General features: G+C 36.9%; 1 protein-coding gene across 1 annotated transcript; it reads right to left on the bottom strand.

The window, feature by feature from the left end:
- Positions 1 to 2,104: 2,104 nt before the first annotated feature.
- On the bottom strand, positions 2,105 to 7,477 carry si:ch211-184m13.4 (G protein-coupled receptor 197). The gene is made up of 2 exons (XM_006638951.3): positions 7,405 to 7,477; positions 2,105 to 4,550 (listed from the first exon to the last, which is right to left on the bottom strand). Exon 2 carries the CDS (start codon positions 4,522 to 4,524, stop codon positions 3,499 to 3,501), a length of 1,026 nt encoding a protein of 341 aa, XP_006639014.2. The 5' UTR covers positions 4,525 to 4,550; positions 7,405 to 7,477; the 3' UTR covers positions 2,105 to 3,498.
- Between the last annotated feature and the right edge of the window lie 14,026 nt (positions 7,478 to 21,503).

The following is a 21,503-nucleotide window of genomic DNA, read 5'->3' as shown; positions in this document are numbered from 1 at the left end:
TAACATAACACTACACAAAACACTAAACAACATTCACCAGTTAGACTGTAACACATAGACTATAATACATCTATGTGTTTCAGAGGCCTTTGTCATGCCGACCTATAAACCCTGGATTCTACACCTGTAAAGTACTCTGAGAGCACTGGGCTCCAAAGTAACCATCCACAAAGAAAACAACTCTGCATCTCAAAACCAGGATATGACTCAGAACTAAATGTCCCTTCTTACAACATGGATGTCCAAAAGTGAATGTGAATGAAAATCCATATTTTAAAGATGCGTCACCAATCTGGAGAGAATTTTTTTTAGTCGGAGGATTCCTCAATACAGAAAATCAGCATTCCCTAAAATAAACAGGACAGCAAACTCTAAAATTAAGTTCAGATTGCATCATCAGAATCCCTTGTCCAAGGCTGATCTAAAGGTCATCTCACTTGGCACAAGCTTTGAGGAAGAGGAGGGTGAAGGTGTTCATTTTTCTCTCTGTGTCTTCTCCTCCAGTATACTCTGGTATGATCTGGTTTCCACCCACAACCCAAAAACAAACTGGTAGGTTGATTTGCTTCTGGGAAAATTAGCCCTGGTACGAGTGTGTTTGTGCCCTGCAATGGACTGGGATAAGCTCTGGCTTCCCCATGACCCTTAGGTAGGTGAAGAGTTTAGAAAAATGAATGCATGGATGTTAAAAAAGAATTAGAAAACTGAATTATTCATATTGGCTTGCAAAGGCAATGTAATTTTTTTAGCCTGTTTCAGTTACAAAATAAGTATTCTTTCAAAACATTCTTGTCATTTCATTTTTTAAAATGGTTTTTATTTTTTTTATGGTTCAGTCAAAAGCAAGTTTTAGAATGATGTTCCATGCTGAATTTGTACAAGGTTAGTCTGTAGTTTCAGAATACAATTTGATTTGAAAACTGTCACATTTCTGCGAATTATCATTTATGTATTAATTATTCTGATGCCTTTATGTAACTTGAGCAGCACAAGGGTAATCCTCTTGTGCTTATAATAGTTTAAAAAGATGGAAAAATACCTACAGGAGAACTACTGAATTCTGATTTATAAGCAGTGCTTATAAAATTTGTTTCTTAGTAAGTTGAATTATTAAATTCTGATTTGATTTTCAAAATGTTGAAGTAACATATATATTGAATTTTTTTAAATAGATATTCAAGATTATAGACAATGTAGTTGAATGTTTTTGAGGCATTTTAAAAGTTTAAAAGCCAGTATGGAACTCTTCAATTTTAAATAAAGAACAATTTTAAACAGTTGTGGTCATGGGTTCTAAAATCATTGCGGTGCTCTAGTTTCATGATTCTGAGACAATCTTGTGTAAAATGAAGGATGTGCTTATGCTTTCAAAAGGTCTGATGTTTCTGACACTTGTTGAATTGAAATTAGTTACTTCAGATAAGGTATCATTATAATTTTCACTATACATCAGGCATGAAGGGGAAAGACTCAGTATTCATATCTTCAGAAATTTCAGTTACTAATGATTCATTCTGTGACCATAGAAAATGTCTGTTTTATCAAAATGGAAATTAGATTTATAGATATAAACATGGCGTATGCCATTTTCATAGAACGTTTTTCAAATGAAAGCACCTACATTCATTACAAGGTGTCCACGTTTTGGTGTATTTTTTTTTAAAACATAACATGTCAAAGGAAATTCTAAGATTTGCAACAGCTGTAAATTAGTTTAATTAATATAAGGTCAGTGTGTTGCTTTGATGTAGAGTGTATAGAAGATTACTTTTAATTTTAGTACTTTTCTTGATCATTTTAAAAGTTAAGCTATTTCCATAGATAGGGAATTAAATCATTTTCTATTTAATTTTAAAGAATACAAGTTTTTTCACATTTCAGTTTTCTTTACAGTAGCATGGTGTTTGAAGTTTGACTTGGTATAATGTCCATTTTGATGGGTATTGTTTTAGTTTTTGCCAACAAGTCAGTCTTTACTATTATGTTTTAACTTAAATCACTACTAGTTAGCAAATGGAATAATGTAACAAATGGAGAAAAGGAAAAAGTTTTAAAAGTAAACAGAAGTTGAGCTTTGATTGTATTTTTCTTCTACATATTCCCACAAATACAACTATGCAACAGGTTGCATATATTCTATTAGTAGAGTGAAAAGTACATTGAGAAAGACCAAATTAATTTATTGGTTAGTGGGTTCGATTACAAAATGTTATCTTTCCTGCTTGAATTCAAAGACTGTTCTGAAGTACCTACGGTAAATTTGACATTTGACATTATCGTCTAATGTTGAAGAACTAGAAGATTTCTAACCAACTATGCTTTTTAATTACTACTGACAAAGAAATTACATCCTTTTTCTTGGGTTTGAAGAGAATATGAATGGGAGGAAAATGGCTCATTAAAATGTTTAGATTCTATAGTTAATTGAAAACAGTTTCAGCATTTTGATATAGGACATGTTTCTACTTACTACTTAAATGTATTTTAAAATGTCTGAGTTTTATGTGTGGTTTTATACCAGATATAAGCAAAAACATTTCTTTCTCAAATTTAATTATTTTTATGATAGATTGTAAAACTGCAATACTGAGGTACACAATATTCCACATGTTGAATGATACAATTATACAGTATATGCAATACAATACCATAGAGACTTGCTTCTAAGGGTCTGGTGTCAAATCCTCAAATCTAAAGCATGTGGATCCAACTTCTAAGGATCTGAACTGTCCTACTGTCCTTTACAAAGACATTTGAACATAATGTACTGTATTTGCACAGAAAAAAATCAAAATGTATGCTTTTCATTGCAATCAACAATGAATAAGAAAACATTTACAAAAACCATAGGATCTGAATTTCCTTAATATTGCTCTTCACATTACACCTTAACATTGGAATCAGTCTTTTCTTAAACAGATCTGCATTTATTGTACAAAACCTTTATAATAAGATTTAAATTTATTTGCCACTACTGTACTTTCCTATCATGTATTAAAAAAGCAAGGAAGAGACCACTTGGTCAAAACATCTCAATAGCACAAGTCTCCTCTTCTTGTGCTTTTTCAGCTTTTACGTGTGAGCTGAAATATCTTTTGCATTTAGAAACTGCAATACCACTGATTTTGAAGGTTTTTTTTACCCATTTGCTGGTGTTGCTAAAAATGTGTGTTTATTTTGTTATAAAAAGCGAAAGATTGTATTTACAGTAGGATCTCAATGCAAAATCAATTGGCCTTGCGGACAGTAAAAAGTAACTTTTTTTAATGTAAGAAAATAAACCAAAATACGTTTACATGAAAAACGCCTATCTAGCTTATCATTTTGTTAAAGGACATACATGAACAAATGATACATACAAAGATCCTCTGTGAATGGTACACAGAGCCCCTCACAGTGCATCAGGAGTATGAGGTGATGTCAGGCTCTGTACACTGAAACCCCATGACTTCATCAGAAGATGAGTCATCAGATGTTTCAATGTTCCCCACTTCCAGTTCAACTATTACTGCTGCTGTTATCAGAAACAGTTTTTGAAGAAAGAGTAGACATAGAAAGGTACCCCTTGAATAAGCTAATTACTCTTTGTTTATATGTTTTAATGGCAAAGAAGTAGATGATGGGATCCAGGCAGCAGTTTATGTTCATCATGGATACAGTGACCTGAAGGGACATCTTGAAGGCTTTTAACTCCTCGCACGAAGGTTGGTAGAGTATCTTCCTGACCATAAACTGCATGAGGTTTACGTGATAGGGACTAAAGCACAGCACAAATGTAAGAAGAATCACAAGAATTATATTGTTGGCTCTTCTGTTGCGGCCAGATCTGCTAGTCATTGGGTTTTGCTTGGCGGTTTTGGACAGTTTAAGGTTGATTTTGGAATAGCAACCCAGAATAACTCCCAGCGGCATGCAAAAACTGATGGTACAAGCCAGCAAAAGCAAATAAGGTAGAAATGGGGACCCTTCGAAATTGAAGTATTCCATGCATGTCTTTTTGCCTTGATTGCTTCCAAGCAAATTCCTAAAAAGTAAAGGTGCTGTCTGAAAAAACACCAACAGCCACACTAGCCCGCAGATGACTTTCACAACCTCGACCTTTCTGAATTTAATGAGGCGGTGAGGATGCACCATTGCAAAGTAACGGTCAACACTTATGCAGGTCATGAATGCAATGCCAGTATAGGTGTTTGTATAAAAGATGACTGTGCTGAATCTACACATGAGGTCGCCAAAGGGCCAGTCAAATTCCCTTATGTAGTAGGTGATTCTCCCTGGCAATGCCAGAGCAAACAAGGTATCAGAGATGGCCAAGTTGGTCAGGTATAGAGTGGTCGAATTGAATTTCTGCTGCTTCTGCAAAGTGACATAAAGGACAAGTATGTTTCCGGAGATGCCGACGAGGAATACTATGGTGTAAAATATTGGAAAAAGGATTTTTGCAGTCTCCTGGTAGATGTACACATCACAGGACGTGTTGAAAATGGTTGCATTTAGATCCTGATTGAGGTCTGTAGAATCCATAGTAACTTTTTCTCTGCTGGTGTTTTCTGTAGTAGAAAAAAATGAAGCAAAGGAAAAATTCAATGTAAGAGTATTCATTTTACATTCTGAAGTTGAGATTAAGGTAAAGAAACATAACTGTACTCATTCAAATTTAAAAAAATAAGATCTTGCAAATACGTGTCTATTTTGGAATCTAAGAAAATCAAATAACCCTACATATTAACCACAATGTTTGATGATCTATGTGTTTAACTCAAAAGCACTATGTATTAAAATCTAATTAATCCAAATTTGTATCTAAATGTCTATCCAGTATTGTTGGGAAAGGATCTGAAATAGGAGATTATTTTTTCTGGATGAAAAAACATCACCTGATTACGGTTATTTGGAAAAGACTCAGGCCTCCAGTGGTTTAGCTATTTTTTAAAATAAAGTTCAAGCTGTATTTCTAAATAATACAAAGCTTTTCATGAAGTTTTCTCATTTAAAATCAATCAATTCTACTCTGTTCTCAGATGCAGTTTTTTTCTTCCCTTTTCTCTTAACTTAAGTCAGTACTCCTGGGATGATATTAGTTGGTAACATTACTTTTTTAATGACAACCTTTTAAAACCTTGTTCTCAGCATTCTTTTGGTTAACCGTTTACAGTAATCCAGAGCTGTCCTCTCCCCTTCCAAAGTGACTGCAGTCACTGGTCTACTGAAGAAATAAGTATATACTAATGGCCGCTAACTCAGACTCATCTCCTCTTTTTTTTCGGTTGTATTTAAGTTCTGGTTTTGATGCTATCTACTGGGATACTTTCGTACATTGTTTAGAGAACTGTCAACATGGTTTCTCTCTGCAGTGAAGCGGTTTACTTCTGATTTGTCTCACAGAGCACAGTCTGTCACCATGGTTGCATTTAAGTCTGATGTATACTCTGTCTGGTTTCCCTAAGGGATTGAGTACTATCATATTCAGTATCTCTATTGTACCACTCTTTGGATTTAGACTGAATGGAACCTTGAGTCCACCCTGCCTACTCCCTTGAGATGGGTGAGTCTTGAACCAAGCAACTTGTTCCTCATAACATCTTGTAAAGCGTTTTTAAAACCCAAGCTCAGCTGACAAACTGACAGACACAGCAAAGATGGGCTCATGGAGCAAATACACATTTTTGTTAAATTATCTGTGGTTTTTGAGAAGTTTCTTATTCATTTTAGAATATAGAAAACATGTGATGAATCTCAGAGAAAGGTGAAAACAAACTATTGCTCACAAATGTCTGAATTAAATAAACTAATTTGTTAAAGCTGTAGCTGTGTTGAAAGTTTTAATTTTTTGACTAACTGACCTAAGTGCCCATGTAATGGAATACCTTTCTCCAATCAGTCCCTCCTTGGCCTTGACACCTCCAGTTATATATTACAAGGCTGTATATAAAACTCGCTTTAACAATTAACTTTTGGATTTACAACAGACATAACCAATGAAGACACAAACTAGCCTTTACAGTTACAGTAAATGTATGTTCTTTCTTTCTGTCACAACATAATAATCTTCTTCTATCCTCCTATCCGTAGAATTAAAATGTCGAAGTAGTAGATACAGTGTGCTGTATTTACTGATATTTGAGATTATTTCTTACATGACACCAGGAATTACAAGAAGAATATGATTCATCTCCAGTCATATCACTATAAACCCTGTAAAACTTGGAGTCAAGACCTCCTTATCAGTTTTAATTTTTCTGGAAATTTCACTAGTATTTATGTGACCTTGACTATAATGTGCAATGATAGAGCAAAGTTGCTTCAACTAAATTTAAAGCTATTGAATGTCATGTCAGTACTGTGATAATTAACGAAACTGGTTTTTAATACTACCATCTGCTCATGACAGCAATGAAAGAAAGCCTCTGTGTGGCTGGGGCTGGTCCCTCAGCAACTGCTGAAATCACAATCATGGTCACTTTTCACATTAGTCACCACAGCCAATCATATCTTCCAGAAAGCGGTGTGATTCATAGCACAAGGAGGTTGGATAGGGCAGCATTGAGTCTCCAAAATAAAACTCAAGCATTTTTGTGTTGTTTAAATTGTAGAAAGCTACACATTCTCTGCACTTTTCCACAATTTAAAATAATCAACAATGAATATGTTAACCCATTCCTGTCAGGATTCCTTTGAGTTTCCTATCAATGGGCTCAGATACTAGTTAACATGAATACAGAAACCATTAACATTTCTTTGAAATGTTGTTTTTTGTTTTACAAATCATTACTGGTCTACATTTCTTCCAGATAATATTTAAAATAAATTATTTCCCTTTTTTAAATATTTTGCCTGCTAAGACTACATCTAGAACTATTATTACTTGAATAAATCAAAGTTTTAATGGATGCTTCAAGCACTCCTGAGGTAAATGTGAATTTACAGTGAATTTAATTGACCAAACATCCCAAATTTTCTATCGCTGTGTTGATACTATACTTGCATGTTACATTTACATTTACAATTGGTAAAAAGACAAATTGAAAACATAAATCCTAATTGAAATGATGACAAATTAAATCACAGATGTGGCTATCACTCCAATAAGGAGGTATATAAAGGATGAAAAATGTAAACTAACATTAAGTTTATAATGCTGTATCAACAAATACAAGTATAAATATAGGAATTTATGTTCTTTATATATGGTGCATTGAAGACCATAAACCCCTTCACAAAGCCTGCAAACAACCTTAACTGTAAAGAAGAGAAACTATGTTGTCCTACACTGTGAATTGTTTCCATTAATTAAAACACTTGTAATTACTGTTAAATCAACAGTACAATCATCTGTATTCAGCCTTGTTTTAACATTTTTATACTTGAGATGTTGAAAGAAAATGTAGTAATTTAGTTACTTACAATAACTCTTGCAAATGTACTGGAGAAAAACAAACATTCCTTTCTCACATCTGTGTTCTCTTGTGGCTTTTAGTCAAATGAGAGTGAATGTGTACAGACATTGATTTGTCTGAGTGCCTTGCACATTATCTTACTTAAATCACTCCCACCACGCATGTTCAATATTTCATCATTCATCCTTTTCTGTGAGATAAGACACCTTTCTATGTGTATACTGACACCAACTATATCTGCGTTTTAAAAAAACATACTGTATGTAAAGTAAAGACTATTAATTTGCTCTTTAAAACACCATCTAGGAAAAGGGAAATGTTATGGGATGTTTAGGCTTGTTTCATTATAAATGTTAAATATTTTATTACAATAATTATTACATTGAAAAAGTAAGCAAAAGTGAAATATATTTTAAAATGCTAGTTTGGCTTACTCATTTGAATTCTGTATATACTGTTTAATCTGTTCCTTCTATCAATGATGGTCCTGTTCTGTCATTTTCATTACTTTTCATTGCAACACGAGATTGCTCCTTTTATTTGCTTAATTTCCCCCCCCCCCAGGGAAGTGATATAAAAATCAGTTAAAACAAATAAACCAAGCACTACACCATGCTAAACCTCTCCAAGAACTTCTGTGTATTTTGACAAACTCAGAGCATGTACATTATAAGGGTGTCGGTGTTTTGTACTTTTTCACCTTTAAATAGATACTATGAACAACACATGCATCTAGAAATATTCAAACCACAGTACATTAACTTTAACCCCTTTTCTTCCACTACAGCTTTGACCCATTTTTGTGCTGTTAGAACAAAGCTAGCTGTGCTAAAAACACTGAATGTTGTACATACAGTATGCAGGTATGTCAATGTATGTATGCTGAGAAAAATGTATCACTTAGAACGGAAATAAGCTCTCAAAAGCTATTATCAGTAAAATTATACAACATTTTTAGCTCCAGGTACTTCTCTTTCTGGCAGTTTCCTGAAAAGACAAGACTTAGGTCATTTCTTTTCGTTGATTAACATTTGTCCTCACCAGGGTTAAAAAACAGACCTAACATGAAAGTCACAGGCAAGTAGTATCTCCCACCACTGTTTGAAGCAGTACAAGCTCTACCTCTGTGACTCATGCTTTGTTCCAGGTTGTGGATGCTGTCTCGCAGTATTCTTTTCCATTCCTCAAGAGCCTTGACAAGTTTATGCCTGTGCACTGTTCTCTGTGCCCTCAAAGTTGCAACACATTCTGGTTCATCCTACAAATGTTCAGTAGAACTCATGTCTGGTGAACACGGCACCTACAGCAAAACTTTCACATTCTCATCTTGCAAGAAAGCTGCATTCCATGAAGAGAATGAAGACATGCTTTGTCTTTGTCATGTCAAGATGAACCCACAGAAAAAGAAAGAGTAGAAATTATGATCCCAGGACTTTATCGGTGTAGCGCCATACAGTCAGATTGCCATCAAACACTATACGCACAAACTCTTGCCCAGACCATTAAACTTGAACCTCCTGATCTATTGGTTTGTAGTACACAATTAGCATATTATATGCACACAACACTCACTGACATTTGTTAAAGTGGATAACTAAGCATAACATTGATTTATCACTGAAGATGACTTGGCTCCACAACTAGCAAGTCTACCTGAGGTGTTGCTCCAACATACCAATGGCATACAAATACAATTCTCTTGGTAAACGGGTTCCTTTATTTGCTTTCTGTCTTGATTTTAGACTGAATATACATTCAACGGGTTCAATAAGATCATTTCCTTTGCCCAATCTACTATTTCATTAATACAGTAAGTATCACGTACAGCATTAGCATGAGCAAGAATGAGCATGTATTCAAAATAATGCCAAAAAATGTTCTGTATATTTTCTTTTTCTGAAAACAGACATAAATATAGTATTATGTTTATTTTGATGTGTAGTACATATTATAGAAGCTACGTTTCAATTTTTGATATAGTCCCTCAGTCTGTCTCATATGGTCCATCCCATGATAACCATATTTGTTGGAGAAATTGGTGTCCTGTACCTGGGGTCATTTGAGTGTTCTGGTCAATAAGATAGGGCATGAAGGAAAATAAAGAATTGCTTGGATAAAAATTTAAATTTGTTTTCTGTTTTACCTTAATGTTAGAGCAAGGAGTTAAAGCAGGTTTTGCTTCTCAACCAAAGGGGGAGATCAGGAATAAGTTCCAAAGAGATGGTTCATTTCTGTTGTAAATTATTTTTTTTGTCCTGTGAAATAAAGTGTGCAAAAAAGTATTCTTGGTAATAAAGCACTGTTGTTTGTAATACTGTTCAATAAATGTGGATAAGATTTACTTAAGTGTTCTGAAATTTGAGGTGCTCAGACACGTGTATTTTATTTTTATTAAGGAGGTAGTCATCATATGCTCAAGGAATTTTGGAATCACTATTTTAATCTGAAGGTGAGGATGGGGAAATCATTTTAGACACAAAAGTTCGAAATGTATGCAAATTGGTAACATTCTAAGAAGTGATAATACATCTCCTTTTCTTTTTCATGATTTGCTCATTTTTAGCTGTTTCTGTCCACCCTGATAGCTATGACTAAGTGTGTTAGCTGTTACTATCACAACTTTCAACTTCTGACATGAAATAAAAAAGTATTTTTTAACATATTAAAATGTTTGAAATACTTGTTGACATTTTAAATTGCAGTTTCAGCTTTTGGGAAACCTCTAATACTATGTGATATGCTAGGGTTGTCACACCGGCTGTAAGCCTGCTGGAAATGCATGTGACTTTCTTTGTGGTGAAAAGTTCAAAACTGCATGAAAAGAAGAGTCTTTTAATTGCTAATGTGTGCAGGCCCACTGGATATAATGTACATTTATCTTCAGTATTAATTACTTTCCTAGGGTGCACCTGTAACATTATACATATTTACCATATTATTTGAACACAGCAAAATTGTACTGGGTAAAGGCACTCAAGACAACAGGTCTCTGGCTAAGCAAATACCCATCTATCCATTTCCTAATTGCTTTATACAATACAGGGTCACAGGGGAGTCGGAGCTTATCCTGGCGCAAGGCAGGATACATGCTGGGCAGGACGCTAGTCCATTGCAAAGCACACATAGGCACTGACACGAACACAGTCACACCAGGGTCAAATTTCCCAGAAGCCAATTAACCTACTTGTATGTCTTTTTGGACTATGGGAGGAAACAAGCACCAGGTGGAAACACACACAAACATGGAAGAACATACAAACTCTGTAGATAGAACCCCAGTTCGGGAATATAACCTAATGGCCTAGTACTGTGAGGACACAATGTTAGCCATTGCTACACCGTGCCATACACTAAGCAAATAGATAAAACATATATTTTCATCCTTTTCTTAACTGCCTCAGCATTAAGTCCTCATGTGTTTCTTCCATTAACTCCTATTGCCCCATTACAAATGATCTTCTGCTTTCCTGCATGCATTGTCTTGGGATTCATTTCAGTATTTCAGTGTTTCAGCCATATTCTGTTCATGCTTTGAGTCCAGTATCAATTCTCATCTTGTTTTTCTTTCTCTCTTATTAAAATAATCTTTCTGTTGCCTTGAACTGAAAATATATTGGAACTGCTTAACTCCTTTGACTCAGCTTCTTAGAAATGCTGCTGAGAGGGGACATAGGGTATGTCTTTGCTCTCTAACACAAAAAAGGTCAGCATGAATTGGACTGACTCATTTTGATACCTCCAGTGATGAACTGCCCACAACACCTCTCAGTCTACAGCCCAAAGAGAAAGGCCCAACTCTGGTCTCAAACTGCAGACAAAGCTCAACTGTCTTAAATCCAGGTCTAGAGTGATATATTTGTTTTCACCATTGATTATCAACAAATATCCAGTGTAGCATCTACAAAATACTGGCTAAGAGACTAAATTTCTCTCCATCTAAGTCTCACTTATAATTGGTTCTGTTGTCTTGAAACTGTCTGATTCAGTGATTTCAGTACACCAATAAGCATGGAACACTTTCCTCTACCAGTGCCAACAGATATTCTTTGTCCAACAAAGACTGGACAAACTTTGATACATATCCAGCTGTTCTTCTCCTGAAGAGACTTTTTAGAACTTCATCAGAACTGTACCTAACAAAGTTCTCAATTTTGATGATTCTGTTCTCAAATCTGATGATAAATTCAGTGTCCATATTTTTACAGTTGAGATTTAAGTGTTCCAAATAGGCATACATTTGATAAAAATGAAGTCATTACCTTGTCAGCGTTTATGAATGTTAATGTTTGTATGACACAGGTTAATATGTGGATGAGTACACTTATCAGAGTCTTATAGTCAATGTGGAGAGTGAACCAGAGTTTATGACCCATGTATATTATATACTCTTGTATTTGTTTATTTGGCTTATTTTATTATTATTTTGATACAATTGTATTAGTAAAATGTTATATTTGTGTTCTTTCAATCTATATATATGTTTATTCTGCTTGGTTGATTCCTAGTAGCCACAGTACTGTAGATACTCTTTGGATCTACTGTCCCAGTTTCTGATTGTTTAAGTAATTTCAAACAATCAAATCACTACAACTCTTATAATGTTTTCATTTCAATAATTGTTTTAAAGGCCAATTGATCGATAATTTCCACTTAACATTTTGCTGATTTCAGTTTCAAGCCAAATTTCCAGACAAAGGAAACAGTTAAAATGCTTCTGTAAAGCTAATAAAATAAGGAAGGCTACATTAATATGGGTAGAGCTGGGTACGATATTTAGTTCTGCTATGAACAGTGCATGGAATACCCATACATAAAACTAATATAAACTCATACTCCGGTATCCGAACCTAATTCGTTTCTGAAAATTTGTTCGGAAGGCGGTAGATCGTAAATTGAAAATAAAAATTTCAGTGTTTCTTATGGGGAAAATTCCACATCGTTCCATACCGTTCACTCAAGAAACACCCTAAACATATAATACCATACAGACCGTTATAGCAATCTTAGTGAACAATGCAGTTCTACTCAAATAAGCCAACTATAGCTGTAAAATAATTAATAATATCATATTTCTATTTTTCATCCTTTCATAATAGATCACTATCCAAGCAATTGGCTAGAACGATGTGCATACTGTTGTCGACTATTTTGCTAAAGAAACTGACAAGAAAAATGAAAAACCTACTCAGAATTCCCTTTAATAGGGAATAGAGAATCCTTCCGCGCATCCGTTAGGGTCATGCTGGGATCACTGTCACTCTTCGTCACAAGATTTTTCATTAGAAGGTGTAGGTGATAGGCCTTGAAGGTACTGATTACGCCTTGATCCATGGGTTGTAACAATGACGTGGTGTTGGCTGGCACAAACACAACACGGACATCATCTGCATACTCGGCAACACTTTCGGGATGTCCAGGAGCATTGTCAATAATAAGAACTTTGTTATCAAGGTTGTTTTTCTTGCAATATTCTGCAACAAAAGGAGTGAATGCCCATGTGACCTAGGCCTTCCTATTGGAACACCACACCACTGGCAATGCAACTTTAGCCATCCCCTTCAATGCCCAGAATGATACACAAGAAGGGGGTTAAGCTTCACATCCCCTTTAAGATTACCGCCCAGCAGCAGTGTTAGCCTATCCTTTGAAGCCTTGTGTCCTCATACCTTAATCTCCGCCTGGGAAATAAATGTAAGTGAAGGCACACACTTCGAAAAAAGGCCATTCTCGTCCATATTGAAAATATACTTAGCATGATAATTGCCTCTATTGATGATATCTTGCAGTTCTGTAGGAGAGATCGCTGCAGCCTTGGTATCAGCGGAGCCAGGAACTCCCCTCAAATTTCGTGCTATGAAGAACAGCTCTCTTTTGGAAATGATCAAACCACCTATGGTTGGCCTTAAACTCAATGTCTGCAACTGTATCCTACCCCTCCTCCATCGCCTTGTTCTTCAAATCCTCAAACAGAGACTTTGCCTTCTCCGAGATAATGAGGAATGATATTGGAATGCCACAATTGTTGTGGGAGTTGATCCATTGCATGAGAAGCCGTTCAAGTGTCTCATACAGTATATCTCGTGCCTTCCTTTGGTAAGTTTAAACAGTTTTCCACCACCTGTTACTTTCGATTGACTTGCTTTTATTTTTTCCCTATTAGCAAAAACTGTACACAGTGGACTTTGATAAACCTAATCCCAAGCAAATGTCTTTGTTTCACTCACCCTTCTCAATACAATCCAACACTTCCAGTTTTAACTTCAGACTGTGTGCCGTTCAGGCCCTTTTCAGTTTTTTTTCAATCCTACCTGCCAACACTTTCATCTTTATCACTTCCTTAGGGCTGATAATGAACAAAACAAACCCAAAAAAACACTTTAAAAATGAGAGCCCAAGCTTTCACTGTGGTTGTAAACTATTACTTCACAGCGTCCTTAACCATAATGCCTGGCACCTGCACAGAAACAAACAGCTGTTCGGTGGTGCTGAATTCAAATGCTCGTAGAAAGTTCTCGGTCATTTTCTAACTTTAAAGTTTGGATTAGCAAAATGTTGTTCTTATAACAAATCACAAGATACAAATTCTTCATGTTCAGATTAGCAAAAATGTGTATAGCGTAATTTGTATAACGTTCTTATACCTCATACTTATGAGAGTACATTATAGTAATGCATAACAACAATACATGATATTGTACTTTGTTGTGCCCCACAATAAACTGGCATCCCATCCAGGGTGTATCCTGCCTCGAAACCAAATTGCTTGCTAGTATAGGCTCCTGCTATATTCAGTCTGCTCTCCTGCAACTCTGTACTGGATAAAGCAGTTAGAAAATGAATGGATGATTTGTTGGATTTTGTACTTATCATTCATATAAATCTAACAATCATATGAGATTTCATATTGATCTCATGGTATATTTATGATCATAAATAAAATATTCAATGGCTCTATACAATAAGCTACATCTGGGGGCCTATGTATTTCAGTATCACAATTAGATTCATTTTCAATGTGTTCCTTTCAAAAGATTTTTCTGCCATGGCTCTAGGTCAGCAGAGTGTTGAAGTTGACAGTAGGAAGTCAGAGAGTCACATAGAGAGAGTTGCACTTGCTTTTCTTCACACATTGAAAATGATCCAGTACCTTCACCTCTCAGCCTTATTAAACAACATCCTGCCTGGCTGGATCAACCCTGATCCTGACCCTTCATGAGGACAACCTGAGGGCTGAAATTTACTTAACCCTGCTCGGACTACTGTCAGTATGTGGATACAATCATTCATCACAGAATTCAGGTCACTTGAATTTCTTTCCTGTCTTTATATTTAAAAAACAGCACTACAAGAGTAAAATAAGTACCAAGTCAGATGCTATGCCCAAATAACAAACATCATACTGATATATTCTGACTTTAAGTTTAGGACAATAGACGCTTGAATTTAATTAATGGGAGGAAAACTGATTATTAAATTTTAATATGTTGGGTCAAAACACTAAAACCTCTGAAAGCTTTTTATCTACTGCTGAATCTTGATTTTTACTATTACTGATCATATTAAGAAGATTAATTTCTTAAATTATTCAACTCACGCACGGTGGTTTGTTGGGAGCTACAAAGTCAGTTTAGCAGATCTCCAGAATTTATATTAAAAGGCCATGTGCATCCATGTTCATACCAAAAACTGAAAGTGTTAAGAGCTCTAATCTTCAATCTGCGGTATAACTTCCTGCATTTACAGCAGCACGCCATGCTTTGTGTTTTCTTAACCTTCACTGAAAGGATAAATAAGGTATTCAAAAGGTTTAGAAAAAGTACAGATGGAAATGATAATCAGCTTTGAACATCTTCCTTTAATAGTCAGAGATAATTTTAAAGTTCAAAACAAGCAGAAGCTAAAAAACAGCTTGAAAATCTTAAACTTAATGTGCATTTAAAATGAACAGCACAGTGGCCTGCAGACTATCTTCATTGAGGAATTTCTTTCTAATCAGTCACGTTCAATGGGGATCCTGCTGGATTATAGTTTTATTAGTAGTTAAATATTAGTGACATGTCTGTAATGTAGAGTGTTGTAATTGTAATTCAGCTGAGAATTTTTTAAATGTTGAAATCCTTCTGTTGAACACAGAACTGCTTTATCCAGGACAGAGTCACAGAGGAAGCAACAGGCTCAAGGTGGTATAGATCCTGGTATGGATACCAGTCAATCACATGGCACACACAAACACAAACATGCACAGACTCACACCTGATCCTGGGATTTCCCGGAAGCCAATTATCCTACCAGTATGTCTATAGATTATGTGAACAAACCAAAGCACCCAGAGGAAATCCACTTGAACATGGGGGAAACATACAAACTATACAGAGATAGCACCCCAGGACCCCAGCCCTGCAAGACAGAAATGCTAACCACTGTTCCCCTGGGCCACCATGTTACTATGCTTATGTTGAAATTGATTTGATTAATCGATTGCTAACCAACTAAACTTCTCCAAATTTTTATGTAGGACAATTCTCACTTCCATCCATCCATTCATTTTCGCTTTTCCTGGTGAGGGTCGCAGTTGCAGCAAGCTGAGTAGATCAGCCCAGACTTCCCTGTCCCCAGCAACAGATTCCAGCTCCGCCTAGGGGATCCCCAGGCACTCCCAAGCCAGTCGAGAGACATAATCCCTCCAGTGTGTCCTGGGTCTACCACGGGGACTCCGCCCAGGGGGATGTGCCCGGAACAGCTCCAGCAGAAGCCACCGGGGGGGGCATCCTTATGTGATGCCCAAACCACCTCAACTGGCTCCTCCCGATCTGGAGGGGCAGCGATTCTACTCTGAGGCTCTCCTGGATTGCCGAGCTCCTCACTCTGTCACGGAGAGTCAGCCCAGTGGCCCTGTGGAGAAACCTAATTTCTGCCTCTTGTATCCACGATCTCATTCTTTTGGTCATTCCCCACAGCTTCTGACCATAGGTGAGGACAGGGACGTAGATCTACCGGTAAACCAAGAGCTTTGTCTTCAAAGGTACACTGCCCACAAAACAGCTGACGCTGAAGCTGCCCCAATCTGCTTATCAATCTCATGCTTCCCTCTTCCATCACTTGTGAACAAGATGTCGAGATACCTAAACTCCTCCACTAAGGGCAGCTGTGCTCCACTGAGAGCACGATGAATCATCACCTTGTCATGGTGGTGGGGCTTGTGTACCTCAGGGATGTGCAGAGCTATGTCGTCTGAAGCCTTGTGCCCCTGGTACGGTCTCCCTTGGAAAACAGGTCTGAGTTGAGAGGTCAGACAAAGAACGGTCAATAAAAGACCACATAACCTTGCCAGGCTCTGGCCAAAAAGGCAACGTGGGGCCATCTTGTGGGCCCACCACCTGCAAAACAAAGTCTGAGGGTCAGGTGCGATGCCAGCTTAGTGGCAGGCATAAGTGGAAAGGACCTAGACAATTCTCAATTAAGGAAATGTAATTATTGAAAAAGCAACAATGACTGAATCTTAATTGTACTGAATAGCTTTTTGATTTTCAATATCTGGGGACTACCCGGAATATCTCTTGGGTTCCCCAACACCCTCAGAATCCCAGTTTGAGAATCAAATGAGTAGTAATGTATAGTTCCCTGGTAAAATCCCAGAATCCCACAGTCACATTTTATCTTTGATTTGAAATGATCATCTCATAATTAAATGATGAATTTAGCCATTTTAGCACACTGTGAAGCTTTTTTTTCAACATTATACCTTTTCAGTTCATTTTCTTTTATTCATTTTGCTTCTGAAGCACATTAAAGGATCATAGTATTTTATGTAGATATTATCAAGCACTCTTGGGATTTCATTGAATAGTCTTATGAAAAATCATTAGCAATGTAATGACATATGTGAGATATATGGTTTTACTCAACCCCTCTCTATTCCTGTATTGATTTGATGAGTTCTTAGAAAACCTCTTATTTACTCCTTTTTCAATCACAAGATGAATATTTTTTTCATCAGCACCTCTTCCTCTAACACATACCATGTAAACGACTCTTTTTAAATCCAATAATCATATTTTATGATTACTTAACTTTAATTATCTGTATTATATTTTGATTGCACAATAGGATAAAGGGCAATGAAGCCACAGTACAGAGCAGGACTGAAGGAGATAAGTACTGGCTTCAGTTAACATCATGTTGCAATACATGGAGACTGTACTAAATGCTTTTTACCGTTATGTGTTGAGGGAAACATGAACCATTGTTTTCAGTTGTGAAAGAATTTTAAAAGCCACAGAGTGAAACTTCAGGAACTGTAGAAAATGCGAAAGAAGGTAATGTTACTGTTACGATCCTTGCCTCCCGGCAATGAAAGAGGCAGAAGAAGACGTAGTCTTAGTTCATTAGTCTACCTATCAGTGTACGCTTTCACCACCACACCTCCGTCTCATCTTGTATTTAAGCATTAGTCTTTCCCTACCTTCTCCCTCAGTATTGGTTTTCCTTTTGAGCTACTTAGTTGTGCTACGCCTTCTACCTCTTCGTACTGTTCTGGTTCCGACTTTGGTTTCTCCCCTTTTACTATGTTTTTTGGATTACGGCTCGGCTTCGGTTGCTCTTTCTCTGTTTGGATCTCTGGCTTCCCCTGGACTCTCGGCTCTCTCCTTCGACTACGGTATTTGGATCACGGCTTGTCTCTATCGGCTCCTGCAAGTGGGTTCATTACTTTGGTTTTGGTTTCACTGGCCGAATCCTTAACAGTTACACCCAGGTGAGACAGAGCTCACAGCCCTCGGTCTCCAGGAAAACAGGAAAGATTTGCAGGAGTTGAACACCTCCTCAGGCTGTGAGGACTCCCTCGAGGTGCTTGTCCCAACCACCTACCTGCAATTAATGGGTTATTATTCCATCAGCCCAGGAAATTTGAACCATGATCTTCCACTGATCTGATGCTCTGTCATTGAGCTAAAAGCCCTTCCCTCAGCTTCAGATCAACCATTTTCTGCTTTCTCCCCCTGCCTTCTTACTCCGATCTTGTTCGGCTATCGCCGTCAGCACTTGTCATTCCTCAGTTCTTCACTGGGTTCAAGCATTTGGTTTCCTCAGCCTATCAGCAAGACAAAGCTTCCTCCATCTGCCTGCCGTGTCATTACATTTAAATGTTCTCATATTTCTTTAGGCTTTCAGCCAAAAGACTCCTAAGGAGCATCAGACAGCTATGACAGAGGCTCTATCTGTGCTGTTGGAAATTCAGCTGCAGCTGGATCTGAATGGATGAAAGCTCCATATAAATGATGTCAAGGATCATCAGGGATCGCGAAAAACAGGATCCAGTGATGCCAGGAGAGGGAATGAAGAGGCTCCTAATGCTACAGTACATTAACAACTTTTAGCTATGGCCTGTTTCTGCTGTTTCAAGAGACCAAAGTCTGAGTTAGCTTTTCCTAGGAGAACCAGGAATTTTCATCTTCAGAATAGTGGATGTTATACACTTATGCCCAAACTACAGTATAACTACATGTGTAACAGGGTACCTATGTTACACAAAGAGAGACAGAACAGAGTAACTAGGTTCATGTTGTTATAAACACCACCTGTTATAAGCTGGGTCAGGAAGCCCAACGTGGGACGTAACCAAATGAATTGAGTTGAATGAAGCTATAAATTCACAGAGAAAAGCAAGACCTGACACCAGCTACACCATGCAATCAAACTGTAAAAGTTAATGATTACACGCCCATGTATTGTCAGGGAACACCTAGCAACAACCAATGTGGGCACATGGTTTCTGTTGCACTATGCCCCAGCATAGTGAGCTCTACTTCACTGTGCAATGAAAAATGTCCACTCTGAAATGGAACAACGTTCATTTCACAAACAGGAAATTCAAGGTCAAAATGCATTCATGTTATTCAGCAATACTATTCAAAATTAATTTTATTTCTCTCCCTACTGCACGATCTCACTTCCAGAAAAGGAAGTGAAACCTGGCTGGAAAAATGAGGTATATCAGGTGTGACTGCAACTTGTACGTTTTTATATTGACATTATATATTGAAATATACCACCCATTTGTTTTTATATAAGCGTTATTTAAGCATATGTCATTTACTTGAACAAAATGTGTGACTTTTAAAATTAACATTTTAACACTGCTTTTTATCTGATAACTAAAAGTTAATGAGTTCACTTATAACAGGAAAGTTACCAGAACACATTTTTTGCATTAGTCATGCCACGTACTGTATATGTTTATGATGTTATTTTCTGAAACCAAAACCCACATGACCGTCAGTAAAAATTTCAATGGTTAGACTTTTAATGTCACATTTAATGTGTATAAAACATTTGAAGGAAAAAACATTTCTGTTATAAAAGCCTCCAATCTATTGAAAAAAAATAATTATGGTTGCTCTTGTTTGTTGAACAGATGGGTTGTAAAAAGTAAATAATTACTGAATGAGAAAAGAAAGTTTTTTTGGTTGTGCAAGACAATTGTATTTGGCCAGCAGAGTCAAATTCAGTGTTCATAAAATAAACCTACAGCTCACTTGTCCAAAACAATCTGTTCCATTCTGTATTCAATGACAACTTCTACAATCTACAATATTGTCTGAACAGACAATATAGACGTTATTTAAGATCTAAAGATTATGTGAGAATGCTATTACTACAGAAATGTTGGTTGCTATCATGCCTCGCAAAGCCACCCATAATACTCAGACCACCAGTGTTCTGACTTTAAAGCTAAATGCATAAAACTTCGTATCGTATTGACTATTCATTGCTACCGAAATTGGCAACAGAGGGATATTCAAAAATTGAGAAAATTTTAATGAATCATGAATATTCTGAGAAGGTTTCACATTCATTATCAATCTGTGTAGCAGTCTGTAATTATGATGCATAATGGTATGAAACTTGTACCTCTGAATTTGTGTTGAAACAATCACACCTCACCAGAATAGGCACAAGTTAAAAATCACACTTCCACCACAATAGCATCAGAAACATGCTGCCAAGCTAAAAAAATGTTTCATAATGGTTAAACCCAGATGGTGTTTAAACATTGCACATCTGTGAAGATGATGCTGAAGAAACATAAAATTATGTTGATTTCTCATAATGTGGATTCATGTTTGCAATGGCCATAAACAACCCCTCTTTCAAGAAACAGAAAACCTTTACCCTTCATAACCACAATGTTCAGCAACAAATGATGTAGGCATCTTAAACCTACCTTGCCACAATTTTAGAAGTGAGAAGGCACAGATGTTTTTTAATGCAAGTAGTGATTAGTGATTAGGGGTCTTGACTTGACTGGTAAATTCTAGGTTGTGAGATTGAATCCTGTCTATTCTCACGGTTGACATCCCTCCCCTAGAGGGCACTCCACTACTCTCTTGTCATTAGTTCCGTGTGAACTGCAGATGTCTAGAGGCCCACCTACTACCAGGCTATGGCTTGCCTGAGGGCATAGGCCTCATCCCCGACATCCCTGATCTCTGAACCTGAGGCATGGAGGACGTCACCCCATGATCACTCGATGTTCCTGTGTTTGTGTTCCCCCTTCCCAGGGATTTTAGCCTTGTCTTTGTCTCTGGATGGATCTCCCAGTATTGGAGTTTGTGACTGTGCCCTGACCTTTATTGTGGACCTGCCTGGACTTGGTTGCCTTTGATAATCCCCTTGTGCACCCATTCACATACTGTCACTGTTCACTAGCATCACCAATAAATCCTTGTGTGTCTTCCCTAAAGTTCGCCTCCTGTCTCTTCCGGATTCTACCGCCTCGCATAGGGTCTTACAACAAACCCATGATAGTCTATGGCATGAGTTTTTTCTCAGAAGAACAATTAGTTCTTTGTTTGTATTACAGATAATCTAGTCTCTTTTTATTTCTTGTTTTTATTCATTGTTGAAATGTTTTTGGTCATTGTATTGTAATACATTGTATCTATAGATTAGCATTAGCACAGTAATTACCACTTTGCCATTTTAAGCACCTCGTAGATTAGAACAGAATTTTACCAGGTGTGTCTACCTGTGTGTAAATAGCAGGGCTGTCTAGTTATCCAGCTTCAGAAAATATTGCTTATTCGTAAGGCAATAATTTGATATGCC

The sequence above is a fragment of the Lepisosteus oculatus genome, chromosome 15 (genome assembly GCF_040954835.1).
Source record: "Lepisosteus oculatus isolate fLepOcu1 chromosome 15, fLepOcu1.hap2, whole genome shotgun sequence".
Classification (NCBI taxonomy): domain Eukaryota; kingdom Metazoa; phylum Chordata; class Actinopteri; order Semionotiformes; family Lepisosteidae; genus Lepisosteus; species Lepisosteus oculatus.
This window is presented reverse-complemented; position numbering and strand designations above follow the sequence as displayed.

Bases quoted from the DNA above. Each gene is read 5' to 3' on its own strand.
- si:ch211-184m13.4 (XM_006638951.3), bottom strand. From the start codon at position 4,524: ATGGATTCTACAGACCTCAATCAGGATCTAAATGCAACCATTTTCAAC.